This window comes from Chionomys nivalis, chromosome 13, assembly GCF_950005125.1.
Source record: "Chionomys nivalis chromosome 13, mChiNiv1.1, whole genome shotgun sequence".
In the NCBI taxonomy this organism is placed as follows: domain Eukaryota; kingdom Metazoa; phylum Chordata; class Mammalia; order Rodentia; family Cricetidae; genus Chionomys; species Chionomys nivalis.
In genome coordinates this window covers 11,023,081-11,037,966 of record NC_080098.1, presented here as the reverse complement: position 1 = coordinate 11,037,966, position 14,886 = coordinate 11,023,081, and the positions used below count along the sequence as shown (strand labels likewise).

General features: G+C 44.3%; 1 protein-coding gene across 14 annotated transcripts in view; it reads left to right on the top strand.

Moving 5' to 3' along the window:
• Kiaa1217 (KIAA1217 ortholog) overlaps nt 1-14,886 on the top strand; it is a 789,026-nt gene that overhangs the window by 697,357 nt on the left and 76,783 nt on the right. For 13 of the 14 annotated variants that reach the window (XM_057787133.1, XM_057787136.1, XM_057787132.1 and 10 more), the window contains one exon: nt 1,999-2,092. In XM_057787133.1, the coding sequence (XP_057643116.1) occupies nt 1,999-2,092 (94 nt within the window). Of the gene's footprint in view, nt 1-1,998; nt 2,093-11,484; nt 11,794-14,886 lie in introns of those variants that run through there. The other variant, XM_057787137.1, reaches the window with a different exon arrangement.

Sequence of the window (14,886 nt, the reverse complement as noted above, 5' to 3'; positions counted from 1 at the left end):
AGCCAAGGAAGAAAAAGACCATGGTCCTCCTCAGTGGAAATCCATCCGCTAAAACAACTGAAAGCAATGCTTGTCAGAGACACTTTTTAAACACTGGTAATGTGAGGATATAGCGCAAGTTATCAGGGATAAGGCCTGGGTTTTAGTCCATGCCCCACTTCCAGATGCACATGGACACACATGCACATATGAACACGTGCACATAAGCATACACACAAGCTAATAATTCTCAGATATATTACTGAGTTTTTTGTTTCTTAGTGCAATAATGATAACTTGTTGGCACTTAGCCTACCATTCTCTCTCCTTAAGTTGCTTTTTGTTTCTTTAATTTAAATGTGAAAAATGGGCCTAAAAGTGTTCAGGATAAAATACTTGTATTTGGCAAATACCATGTTTACCTGAAATGACCGTTGTATATCCTCTCTGTAATACCATTTACTCTTTTTAGCTTTTGTACACAGATGTTTTAAGTTCAGTGATGGAAATTTTTGCCACAAACATTATGTAATACATTAAAAAAAGAATACAGGTAGGTGTAAATAAAGACAGTGGCTTTAATCTTCTGAAGTCATAATTTTATTTCTTTCGGTGTTCTAGATGTCAGAGCCCATTTGCTAACCATTTGACTAGTTTGTTATTGTGCTGGCTTTACGTATTTTCCTCAGGGAGATACTGAAGAGAGGTCAGGCCAGGATGCTGTACGGTAAATGTCTCCACAATGCAGTCTGACCTTTTGCAGTTGGCTCATCTCAGATGAATAAGTTTCTAAATTAATCATAAACCAAACTCATCTATTTTAAATACATTTACAATCACAGTAAGCCTCTCTCATGGCTAGTGAGATTTCCAGTTTCAGCACATGTCACATGTGACATCTGCTAGCCAGAGGCTGGGTTCCTTTCATGAACCGCCACATCCTTACTCCTGCCTCTCTTCTCTGCATTAACCTAGCCCCTGTTGATAACAACTGCCTGCTCCCCTAAACTCACTTCTAATGAGCTACTTGAAACACGAAGCAGCCATGCAAGCTAGGACTAGTTGATGCTTCAAAGCAATAGCTGGCAGGTATTTAGAGAGAAACAAGACTCCTCCTAGAGTCCTCCACTTCATTTGAAACACAAACAAGACCTAAAGATCCCAGTGGTTGTGGTCAACCCACTCAATGCAAGTATACATACAAGAAAGATGCCATCTGCCTGCCCACTGCCCCTTAGCTTCAGCCAGCATTGCATGGAGCCGCAGTGTAGATGGGCTAGAGGCCCACAGACCAACATAAGGAGAAAGGAGGGCCACCCCTGTGTGATTTGAAGGTAGGCTCTGTGCAGGAGTGGTTGGAGTTCTTGGCTCTACAACTGGGATCAAAAGCAGTGAAGACTCTGCTGTTTTCCCTTTGTGCTTCAGTTTGTATGGAGAAAAGTATCTAAAAATGCCCTCTGGGGGGACAGAAATGCATTGTTAAATATACTGAATTTGATCTCTTTTGATATTTTTTTCTACATTCTGTATGTGTTTTGTTTCCCTTGCTGAGCATGTCAGAAAGAAAAAAAAATCATTGTTATGTGTACATTAATTAGATAAGAAGAAAACCAGGTGTTTTGGCAAAGTAAACAATTAAATATTTAAATATTAACCAAAGTTCTTTGAAGGTATTGTAAATATTGGCATTTTACTGCCTTCGGGAGTGTTAGTTTTCCACACTCTGAAGCTTGAAAGCAAGTTCTTGTTACCTGATATTTATGGGTCGACGTTATACTGCAAGAATAACACGTTCCCTAGGAACAAGACGAGGGAAGAAAAGCCAGAGTCATTTTTCTTCTTCTCGCCCTTATTTATCTTTGCCCATTTCATGGTGAAAGGACTTTTTGTCTGGTTCATGGTAGACAACCGCCAGAGTGTCTGTCTCTGTCTTTTGCCTGATGCTTAAGGACAGGGAGAGGAAATGGCCAGAATCAGGCTCCTTTCCTCTGCCATAGTGATGGATGTGTTTGATTCCAGGAATATCCAAGACAGATCCCTTCTCAAGGTGTACAACAAGGATCCTTCACATGCATTTAACCACATGGCGAAAGCTGTGAACGGAGACGTGAGGGTGAGTACCACTGTTGTAGTGCGGACTGTGTTCCCAGCTTGCACTGTCCCTTCCTCTCACAGCCAACCACTGCCACTACCACATTTCCTGGTATCGTGTTGCTTGTCTTGTCTGGAACTCATTTATTTACTGATAAAACAATAAGATGTCCTGGTCACTTGAAGGATGGAAATTATAATGGGGTTGGCTCTACCTTCGTTCCCTTAGCATGGATCTCAGTTCTCATCTTTACTCATTTAGTCACTTATTTTAGTGGTACTCAGGATGGAATGCAGGGTCCCCCTTTCTCTGAGCTGTTCTGTATCCTCTACCTCAAGCACAGAGTTTAGATAACTCTTCACTCTGAAGATATCAACGGCTTTTCGAAAGCCTTCTGTCTCAGTATCCTTGGTTCGTAACGCATTAGCTTACTAGAGTATCTGTTGCAGTGCTTCCACTCAGTAAAAACAAACAAAAAAAGTGCATGAGCTGCATGGGAAAGCAGTTCTTCTTCTCACTATAGCTGCTCCCAGCATCCTCATGTGATTGCTCACCTGCTAACTCGGGGCTGTTTTCTCTTAATGGTCAGCATCATCACGTCTTCTCTGAACCATGCTGAGGGCAGAACATAAATACCTACATGATTCAGAAGCTGAACTCTCCAGATTTAGGTCATTTTAGGAGATTGCCCCAATATTTATAACACTCAGGGATGTCTGGAAGGAAAAATACGGGAAAACTGTATGAGAAGAGTCTGAGAATCACATTAATACAAGTCCACTGGGAGGGGCTGTGTCCAATGTAAATAAAAGTGGGGAATAAAAGTGTCAATTTCTCGGTTGGGCGGTGGTGGCGCACGCCCTTAATCCTAGCCCTCGGGAGGCAGAAGCAGGTGGATCTCTGTGAGTTCGAGGCCAGCCTGGTCTACAACAGCTAGTTCCAGGGTAGCTAGGGCTATTACACAGAAAAACCCTACCTCGAAAAAACAAAACAAACAAACAACCAAAAAAAAAACGAATCAATTTCTTGAAGGGCATCATTTCCCTAACACATACACAGAGTGCATGCAAACACCTACAAGGACACTGGAATTCAACTTTAAAAAAATACTTCTTATTGTTAATGAAATCTAGGTCTTTCCGTGAGTTAGCTGTACTCTGCTTCCTCCTGATGTCCATGTGTATCTTCTTGCTGCTGTAACAAATGATGGCCAGTTTGGTGTGCTAAAACAACACCTATTTACAGCCCTGTGTGTCTAGAGAGTCTTAACAGTCTAAATAAGGACTGGCCAGTCAAGCCAGACTCTTGCTCGAGAGTCGGTGTGTGTGTTTTCTGGAAGTCTCCTATGTTAATTTACAGCCCCATTTTCAATCCTTTGGCCCTGCTTCCCTCCGCAAATCTCCCATCTTTCGTTGTCCACTTTTAAGACACTCGGCGTTACCGTGGATCTGCTCATGGTCTGGAGGGACCCCCTGCTCTCAGGGAGGCTGCACAGCAGTCTTCACGTCCCTGTCTCTTATACCCAGCATCACATGTGCAGCACATTAGGCTGCAGAATCTATGGGGACCCGAGCTCTTCCTTCCTCCTGGAATGTGTGAATTTAAATGCAGGAAAGGTCAGGAGATCCAGCTAAGGGCTCCAGAAGTATGTCCATGAAATTCTGGATCACATTGTGAGCCAAGGCCCAGTGGGACCAGGACCCACCGTTTCAAAGGGCAAGGCCTATTATGTCTTCAACTGCTTTTCTTTTTCTTTTTTATTTTTCTTTTCCCCGTGTGTAAAATACTATGTGATTCAAACTAAAAGGCTGCAGTGCTACTTCAGAAAAATCTAGAATTTTAACATTTGTTCTTAGTCAGTTAAATGTAACTGCAATCCAGAACCATGTGAAGACAATGGGCCATTCCTTTAAAGGAGCCTATGTGGACATTACAAGACCCTGGGTGGCATGAGTCTGCTGTGCTCTTTCTGGGAAACACCTAAGTTTTGCCCTTTGCGCATCTTTAGTTCGGATGTGCCTTCCTTCCATCTGCCCTTCTGCCATACTCTGTTTTTGTTACACAGAGCCCTTCTTCAGACAGGCGCCCCCCAGTTGTTTCTGGGAGCCCTGCATGTGGCTGCGGAAGACACGTGTTTTAACTCTCAAGCACATGTGGTCCCTACACAGGCAGGACTTGAGGTGGGGACCAGGAACATCCAATATTAACCATGTGTGTGTAAGCTATTAAGATGCACAGACTTTGCTCTGGACTCCCGCAAAGCCCTTCAGCATTTGCTCGGGTAAAACATGAGTGCTTCCTTTCTGGATTGTTCAGAGCTCACTTCAGATAACAGTTACGTGTGTGTGTGAGAGAGAAACTCAGTCATTGCCCTCAAATGAGGGACAACAACTGTTCATAATGTAGTTAGTCAAAAGTCCTTGTATTTTAGTAAAGATTACTCAGAAATGAGAAACACAAAGAGCTCTGTCAGAACCATCTACATATGATCGTGTCTGATCATCATAACTTAGAACCTTTCCCTAGATTCCAAAAACTAAGATGTGGTAATCTTCCAGCCTCTGTTTGGGCTCTGGGAATTGGAGCTGTCTCCTCTCGCCCAGTGAGTACAGCTGTATTGCTGGGAAAAGGCAAGGAATTTTGCTAAGCCTTGCCTGTATACAGTCCAGCTGTAAAACGTCCCTGCTAGTGTGAACAGAACGGAACAGTTATTATCATAGACTTAGACTAAACCAAGCTCCATGGTGGGCCAGAGCACACTGCGTCCTCCTGGGTGTGGGCACTGTGAGCATGGCCATGAAGGAATGTCATGACAACCCTTCACCTGCACCTGATGTCATTAGACGTCACTCACCAGCCTCCCAGAGACAGCCTGGGCCAGAACTTTGGGCCGTCCACTCCTTCCCAATAAACAAGCATATGAAAAAGACATGAATTGGAACAAGCTGAGGAGCCTTAGCAGCAATGCCTAGAGTCTGCAATGACCTCTGAGATTTTCCTTAAACAAGGACTTTAATACCTTGCCTTTGAGTCAGAGGAAATGGGAGACTGCGGATCTACAATTTACAGGCCGTTCTCCCAGAGCGGTTTTATGATAAGAATGGTGTGGCCCAGGAAGCAAGTTAGACCAAAGTATTAACTCCAAGGTTACGGTCCTCTGAGTGTGCATGGAATTTTTGTGGGGAAGCAGGCATCTAATTTTTCATTTAACATCTAGCTGAGCCTTGCTGAGGCCTCTGTGTCTAATGAGACTTGTTCTTGGCTAGAACTGAACATACCTAACTGGACTCCTGAGTCTGCTGATGCTTTCCACGTGGGTGTAAAGCGCCCCAATCTAATTTAGTCACATGGCTTTTGTTCCTTACATCAGGTAGGTTTGATCATTCAATTCCCAGAGAACTGGCACCACCACATGGAGCAGGCCCTTCTGAATACATTATGTGTGCTTATTCACAAATTATACATACCTCGAAGGTCATCAATTCTGTTTTGTGGCTCTCAAAGGGAACTTTTGGCTTCCTGTTCGCTAAACCTGGTTGTTATCTGATCTTTTGGGGCTTCCCTATTTCTTGTGTAATTAATATTATTACCCAAGATTCTCTGCTGTCATTGTGAAATGCTTTCAACCTACTGTGGATCTTATTCATATGTCTCTAATTTTTTACTTGAATGCAGACAACCGCTGGATTTACATTTAGGACACCCTCCCCAGAATTAACCTTGCGTCTTAAATTAACTACCAATACCTAAGTCAGCTGCTGCTTCCTGGTTGTTTTTTATTTGAGCCTTGCGTTGACGATGAGGAATGGTCTACTTAGAAGCCAATGGCTTCCATTCCACAGCACAGCTAAATTCTTTGCCTACCTGCAGCACACGCCAGCTTCCTTTGTTCCATAGACCTTTCCTTCCCTCACCCCCAATGGCTTCAGTGTGTTCAGTCAGGATTTATGTAGTTTAAAGCTTCTCTCTATCTCTCTCTCTCCTCTTTTTTTTTAGTTTGACCTTGGACTTGTGATTTTTTTCATCTTATCACTGCTTTAGCTACTGTTTAAAAACTATAACTCTGTGAATGAACACAGAAATGTATTTCTAGGTCCTCGTTCTTTAATTCCAAACCCAAGTGTGTAACCTCTAAGCCAGTGGTTCTCACCCTTCCTAAAGCTGTGACCTTTTAATATAGTTCTTCATGTTGGGGTGACCCTCAGCCATAAAATTATTTTCGTTGCTACTTCATAACCGCTTCTTTGCTATTGTTTTAGGTCATAATGTAACTATCTGACATGCAACCCTGTGAGAGGGCCATCCGACCCTCTCCAAAGAGCTTGAGTCCCACAGGTTGCAAACCACTGCTCTAAGCTGTTACCTTCACATTGAATTTTTTTCCAGTACTTCTAATTCTACTACTGAAGAACTCCCTTGATTCTCTACCTCTGTAGGATGTAGTGCCTGTGTTGTGTGTCCTCACACCACACACTGTGAAGGATGGAGTGCCTGTGTTGTGTGTCCTCACACCACACTCTGAAGGGTGGAGTGCCTGTGTTGTGTGTCCTCACACCACACGCTCTGCAGGATGGAGTGCCTGTGTTGTGTGTCCTCACACCACACACTCGCCCATACATGTCCAGGGAATGGAGCTGGAGAGATCTGAAAACATTGAATTTGCGGCTAGAGGAAAGGGTTCAGTGGTTTAGAGCAAGTCCTGCTCTCACAGAAGATGTGAATTCAGTCCCCAGAACCCATATTTGGTAGATTATAACCAGATATAACTCCAACTCCTAGGGATCAGACCCCCTCTTCTGGCCTCCTCAGGCTCTGCACTCTGGTACACAAATCCATACACAGACATACATACCTACACCTAATTAAAAATAAAAACATTTTTAAAATTAGGTTACTAACCTCCCTGATAACTGTCCTTCAAAATATTCAACCATTCTCCAGCCCTTGTTCATGTCTCTCATGAAGTGTCTCGCAGACAGCTCTCTGGTGTCTGTACTAATACTCCGCCAGGGCTAACTCGTGAGCTTTTATTAGGCACTGGCAAGTATTTAGTCCCCAAGACAAAGCTTTGAGGCAGACGTTGGTTTGCATATTTAAGCGATGAGCACTTGTTTATGTTAAGCAGTTGCTTAGCTAAGGGGGCTGCCTGCACCCAAGGAGGCTGCTTCCTGGTCAAGGTGCACAGCTCACCTCCACTGCTTTAACCACAGTGCTCGCCGCTTTTGCACCTGCTCATTTCTTATTCCCATGCCAATTTCTTCTTGTTCTTGGTGTCCAGAGTGCCCTGTGTCTCCTCATATTTCAGCCTGCTAGGGACATATGGAACACTCAAGGTGTCCCTCGTGTGGCCTGCAATGTCATGGTAGTGAGAGGTTCATTTTCAGTGGTCTAGCCAAAAGTGATCAGGTCCTGAGGGAACCAACTCAAAGGGGATTAATTTAGTTCCCCAAACTTGATTATGGCAGCCCTGGTTCTCACAAAGTGAAGGAGGCTACTCACATGACCTTTTTCCTTTCCATTCCTTTGCCGTATTGTTGAATAGACTCGCCCTTACTATTCACCTGGACCTGGATCTGGGTTTCCTATCCAACTGAAAGGGGGAGGGGGACGCAACAGCAACCGAAAATGCCCAACCCCTTGGATATTTTGTTATAGCAACACAAAGCAGACTAAGTCTTCTCTTTTAACATACTAACGGACAGTCATCTCATTCCTCTCTCCGACAAACTACTAGCATATAAAAACACAGGAGGACGTGCTGCCCGCTCTAAGGCTGAGCTCCAGGGCTGTCGGTAGATCCTGAAGAGAATGGGTCAACTGTAAAAGACAGCTTTCAAACTCTTTGGAAAGTTTTAACATGTGTTAGGCATCAGAAGATATTAAGGGATAACTGGAGCTATATTGGTTAGAATAACAGGTTGGTACTTTTTAAAAAATGAAACATACTAAAGTATTTACACGTTAAACAACATGCTGAATGAAGTTTTCTTTAAAATACTCCAGCAGGGGGCTGGAGAGATGGCTCAGTGGTTAAGAGCACCGCCTGCTCTTCCAAAGGTCCTGAGTTCAATTCCCGGCAACCACATGGTGGCTCACAACCATCTGTAATGAGGTCTGGTGCCCTCTTCTGGCCTGCAGGCATACACACAGACAGAATATTGTATACATAATAAATAAATATTTAAAAAAAAAATTAAAATACTCCAGCAACGGAAAAAAAGTAGTAGAGGAAACAACTTTGCAAAACATTGAAAGGTAATAGGGGCTCCTTGTTTTTTTCTCTATTTTTTTTATGTTTTAAAATTTCCACAGTAAAATGTTTAAAAAGTAATTAAAATTAAAAACTGTTTTTCAGGCCTACATGAAAGATGGCCTGCTGCAGAAGGCTTCTGAGTGTTCAGTGTAATCCCGGCTTCCCTCTGAGGAGCAAGAACACACATTGTCTCTTATTCTAACCCCTTAAGTCCTGCTCATCTTATCCCGAAGATGGTGTGCCCTTTAAAGGTTCAGATCATACTATGTTCACCTCCACATCTCCCTGAAGCCAGTGTGGTATCCCGAGGGGTTGTAGATGTGGGGTGCGGTGGGTCAGTCGATGTGGGGTGCAGTGGGGCGGTAGATGTGGGGTGCGGTCACAGCCCAAAACAATGGTTACTGTGTTGCTACAGATGTTGTGATGTTCCTAGTGAGGACCCGCTGTAAAAATATCCCCAGTCTCCCTCCCAAGAATAGTTCCCTTCTCCTGGTTTATTTTTATCATGTGGACACTTGGAGTCTTGTACGTGATCATTTTCCTTCTTTGTGTTGCTACTCTCAAGCTTAGAATTAGATTTGTGGCCCACCCACAGCAAGAGTGCAGGCACTTGCAGGCTGTAGTTTGTGTGTTGGCTTGGTTCCTGGCCTCCCCCTTTAATTTCCTTGCTTTTCTTCTTCCTCTTGTCATGTATTCCTATTGGCTTTCATTTTTCTCCTTACAGGATTATAATAATTCATGTGAGCTGTATTAGTTTCTTTGCAGAATCTGTCCAGACATAAATAGTATTTTCTGTGTGCCATTGTTCCTGATGTCAGATCATAGACCCTCCTGTGTCTGTGGTGGAAGCAGCCTGGGAAAGCCCTTCAGATTTTAACTAAATTAAAGTCTCTGCAAAATAGGTGTGCTGAATCCAGATGATAAAACTGAGGCTCAGAAGCCTCCCTTCAGCTCACACAGCTGACAACCCCTACCCACCAGATCGGAGCCCGCTTCTTTTAGCTTCTTTGTATTCAGCCCCAGCTTTTCTCTCTTGATATTTACATATATGTTTTATAATTTATAAAAAGTTATATAAAAGAAGTTACTCTTCCTAGTACAATGTACAAAATATTTTTTATTTATTCTAGTTTTTTTTTATTTACTTTATGGTTTGCTCTGTTTCTTGACACGGTTGGATATCCACTCTATGGTGGCCTCTTCTTTTACTTTGTCCCATCCAGTTTTTTGATGACGACCTAAAAGATAACAACAGCATAAAGAAACAAGGAGGGAAGGGAAGAGGGAGTTACACAAAGAGGAAGAGGGGGAGATGGAGGAGGTGACCAGGCTGCAGAACTCTTGTGTCTCTTGCGTTCTGGCTAAGATGAAAGTTTTGGATTTGGGAGGAACCAAATAACACTGTAGGAATGGAAGTCTACCACAGAGATGGAATATCAGAAAACACTCCCTGACTTTGTTCACTTGTTTGTGCTCTCTGTTTTAGCCAGGCCCCTCTACCTGTTCAGTGGCAGTGGTATTAGAAACCCATGTTCATGATTCACTTACTCTATGCCTGGCACCTTGTTCAATATTACTATTGTATTAGTTCTTATTCGATTTCCATAACACAATGAGAGGAATTCCTGTGATTCCCTCAGAAGGAAGAGATGAGGTTGAGCAGAGTTAGTCAACCCATCTAGTACCACACATGTAGTGAGATGTGGAACTGGATGCAGAGCTCGGCAGAACTCAGTAAGATGGTAATGATCACTTTTGTGGTCATACCATCTTCTTAGTCTCCATCATCAGTGTCCATGGGTCACCCCCACGCCTAGGTGCTCCCACTTCCTGAAGACCTAACGCAGGAGCCAGGCTTCATCAGACCTTTTCTTCATCACTGTCTTTTTTCGGGACTTCCATGCATACCCCTTCAGCCCCTGTATTCTCCTGGTATGTTCTTCTCTCTTCTTACTTTGTAGTCACAGATACACTCTTCTGAGCCGCATGTCCCCTTTTCTCTCATCTTCACAATCCCTGTGACTCTCTCAGTAGCCCTGACTAAATGCAGTCACGGAAAATATTACTTAGGTCAACATTTTCCTATCGAACTTTTAAAGCTTTATTTACTAATGTCAATACAACGGTTTGTAAACAGGTTGCTGGTGGTTTGCAGCCCATTCCCAGTGAGGAACAAGAATGCCTACTTGTCTTCCCGTATTCTCCTTTCCATCTCTGCAACAGGACAGTGGTTGTTTTCCCTGGAGATTCAGATGAGAATCACAGTGATGGGGAAAGCCTGGCTTTCTCAGATACAGTGACTGTGGGAAATGCACATCTGTCAGCCTCCCCCACCGCACTCCCGTGAGCCCCAGGGATTGCACTCACCTGCAGTAGAAATCTAGCTCTCCCGTTAAAAAACCTAAGTAAGATACCGTGTGTTGCTGTATGCACAATTCCTGACGACAAAAACTGCCTTTAGGTGGAGTGGGTTGTTATCATTTCAAATATCTTCAGACGCCTAAACTAAGCATTATGATTTTACAATAGTGAGCGTCACCCCATAACTACAAAATGCCAGAGAAATCCCCCCACCCCCTGCAGCCTGCTGAGCCAGCTCTTGCTACCAGTCATGCTTCCTCCAGATCCTGACGCTGTAATAGTAAACAAGACAGATGTTGAAACCCCTGCTTCCAAATATCTGACTGACGAGGAATCAGAATAGCCAATGATCAATGCCAATATCCACATCTGTCATTTTTCTTATCAGCTCCAAGCTGTATGAAGCTTGCCCTTCTCATTGTTAGCATCATTGAGACTGTGGGTCCTGGTTATGAGCAACGAGCTGCCCCCTTCACCTGTGTCTTTAGGACGGCTGTGTCACAGTGATGAGTTTCTCTTGCTGTGGTGACTAACCAGCCAGCGCATTTTAATGCGGAGTCTGCCTGGCACGCCTTCCCTCCGTGTTCTCAGGTCTTCGCTTTCTCAGAAGCAAACCTGCTTCCAACGGATGCAAATCTCCTTTTTCCTGCTGCGTGGCCGCTTGTTTTCCCTTACACGTCTTTTTGTCATTGAGAGGTTATGACAACATGAGCCATATTGTATTTATAAACATCACGTGTTTCCTTGATCTGGCTGCAGTTTCTGCCAGACAGCACACAGGGAAGAAACATTTCTCGTTGGCTCAGCATTGGTTTTCGTTATGCTGATTTCCGGAACAGGAGAAACGCATGCCTGCGCAGCTTTAACTTCCACAGAGTAGAAGTCATACCTCTGAATGTCCGTGAAATAGTTTTAACAAGGGTGGATATTGCTCCTTTAAACCACATGTTTTGACTAAAAGCTTCCTTCTGTAAGAAAGCAAAGCCGCGCATTTAGTCACCATGAAGAGACGGGGCTGGAAGCATTCGACAGATGGATGGGTGGCCCTGAGGTCCCCATGAGTCCAGAAAGTTTCCTCTAGAAAAGAACGGGCCACGGAAGATGAAAGGTAAGATCTGCCTTTAAAACAGAATGCAGTCCCTCGAGACTGTTCTGTCCGGCTCCAGCATGGGCTGTACCCTCCCTTCCTCGCTGTACATCTCCTGTGTTCTCTCCAGTGAGGAGCTGGAGTTGGAGGTTTTGTTTGAACTCCTTGCATGCTGCTTTGAAAGCCATCCCGTTGTTGCTGGAATTAGTCTGTTTTTTAAAGGTCCCCCCTTTGATTCCACTGGGCTGTCTCTGAACTACAGAGCCGTGAGCCTGTTTCTGTTTAACCTTGTATCTTAGGAAAGGCTTTGGGAAGTTAGTACAGTTTGCCTAAACGGGGCTCATTCATTTATGGGTTTGTGGCAATCGGCAGTATCTTCATAAAGATATCTTTCATTCAGCTCTGAGATCAGTAGAGAAAATTAAAGAGAAATAAGAGAAAACTGTCTGTGGCTTGTAGTATTCTGGGAGGTTACTAAATTCTTTTTCCAGTGAAATTCTTCTTAAATTGTTCAATTATTTTAGTTTAGAAAGAAAATTAGGAAGATATCAATTTAACCTTGAGGAAGGAATGCTGAACAAGGGTCTAGTTTTGAAACAGCCTGTTATGTGAAACTTAGTGATTGCCTGAACATCTTTGAAAGAAATCCTGGTTATTTGTCACAATAGGTCTGTGTAAAATCACATTATAAAGTACATTTAAATGAATTTAATGAGGGGCATGCCCTTTTAAATCTGTCAGCTTCCTGTTAAAGGAACACAAGCATGGATCTGCTTATCCAACCTGTAGTGTTTAAATCCCTGTTTGTAGATGATTTTAAAATGTAGGACATTGTTAGCCAATGTGATCTGCAGTCCATTATCATTTCCTATCGTCGTCATGGTAACCCTATGACATAAGTACTGTGGTACCCATTTTAAGATTGGAAAACTGAGGCTGAGAGTGATGAAGCAACAAGATCACACACTAGTAAGTAGCAGAGTTGGGACTGAAACCCAGGCTTTCTCTCCAGAGCCTCTGTGTCTATGTCTTAGACTCACAGCCCCGTCAAGAGCTGAGTTTCAGGCCTAGAGCCAATGCAGATAATTTACCTTGGGAGTAGTTAAAAAGTCATATTTACTCAGTGTCAAGGTACTGTTTTGTACTGTAGTGGGTTTTGTTGTTGTTTGGGAGTCTCTTGTTTGTTTGGTTTTTGTAAATTGGGACCTTTCAAAGCCTAACACTGGCTGATGTTTATGTTTGCCCCTGGATGGGGATTACAAGTCAAAGTGACGGGAAGGCAGTCAGCACCAGATGCAGTGGAGAAAATGAAAACCCCTGGCATGAACGACTGTCTCTGCTGCAGGATTTTGCCTTTTCCTTTCCACAAATGCTAAGTTGCTGGGGGCAGTAGGGGCACAACAATCAAGAACTGGGTTTGTGGCACAGAGCAGGGAGTGTGTTTGTGAGCTCAGAAATGGACCTGAGAGTCTTTAGGGGAGGCTGCTCCAGGTGCCTCCCCACTGCCCTTTCCGAAAGAGGCAAGAGAAAATCTGAAGTATATTTTAGGGGGAGGTTCTAGAGTTAGGGCTGCAGGCTTGCTTAGCCTTCCCCGCTCTCCTTAGCACCTCCTGAAGATCCAGACAACAGCCTGACAGCAGAAAATGTCCATCCTGGTGGTTTGTTATGCAAAGTTCTCACCAGGGATGCAGCTGCTAGCACCACACAGGATTGGGTTTCAGGATCAAGGCCGCCTGCCTCCAATCCCATTACAGCAAATTATAAAAATTTCAAAACAAAACTCCTTTTGTAAATTAATATACACTAATGACTATGCTGTCGTTGATCTGAAATCCAAGGTTGGCCACACAACCAACCTACCTAAACATCACTTGAAGTAGTTTCGCTCCTCTGATGCTCCCAGCCCCCACCCATCCGAAGCCTCAGTGCAGGGAAAGTTTTGCCACACCCCCTGCCTCTCCTATGCAAGCCACGCCCCCTTTCTTTGATGTTAGCAGAAGTGGCCTTTGACTGGGAGCCTGCTTCCTTGTCTCCCAGCTGTGAACCTCCTCTCAGGTTCTCTGGCCGCACTTTCACTATTCCATACTGCTTGTGGATTTCCGCCAAGGCCGCCAAGACTCTGCCAGACTGTTCCGGGCTTTATCAGCCCAGGCTTCCTAGGTCTGGCGTCCTGCTCCGAGGCAGGCTGACCATTTTTGTGCCTTTCCCAAAGTATCTCAGGTGAGTGGGCTGTTTTCATATACATTTGAGTGTGGAGAGAGTAATGTGTTAACGATGCGCAGTGACATTTCTCTCCAGGGTGCTTCCCCCACGGGGTTAGCAGCGTCTTTGCTCGACTGTGATGTGCAGGAGCGAGAAGTGTTTCCTCTGCTTTTGAGGAAATACTCCTTTAGATTCATGACTCAGGAAACACGCACGACCTGCGCAGTTGGTGTTCCTTCCCGCAGTGGCTAAGCCTGACCAATTTGAAGCCTTCGGGCCCAACAGCTAGAAAGAGGGACTTAGGCATCCCCGTTTGTAAACCATTCACCTGGAAGTTCAGATCCAAGAGGCTTAGCGTGGTGGGAGAGATTTAGTCAGGTTTACAAACCAAAGAAGGGATAAAAAATGGTGAAGGAGCCCAAACTGCCCGCCCCAGACCAGTCATTATCCTCACCCCTTGCCATGCTGTGTGGACCTTTGCTACTGTTCTCGTTCCTCTGGGTCTCATCTGGGATCTGTGCGTGTGTGTGTGTGTGTGTGGTGTGTGTGTGTGAGAGAGAGAGAGACAGAGACAGAGAGACAGTCAGAGACAGAGAGGCAGAGAGACACAGAAGAGACACAGACTCACTGTGTAAAGTAAGCTGGCCTTGAAGTTACTATGAAGCCAAGGTTGTCCTCCAACTTGCTTATTCTTTACAGGTCTTCATGAGGACACTAAGCCTCCATGCCCAGCTTCCCAGCAGTTTTCTTGGCAGGTCTGGGAAGACTATCCACCTCCCAGCCTCCATGGCTGTAGCTGGTACAGCTTGCTTCATTTACTCTCCAGAAAGCAGCCCACATCTCTCTTCTTGATTATCTTACTAAAAACGAACCAGAGAGCCTGTCAGAGCTAGGGTTCATTAATTGGAAATG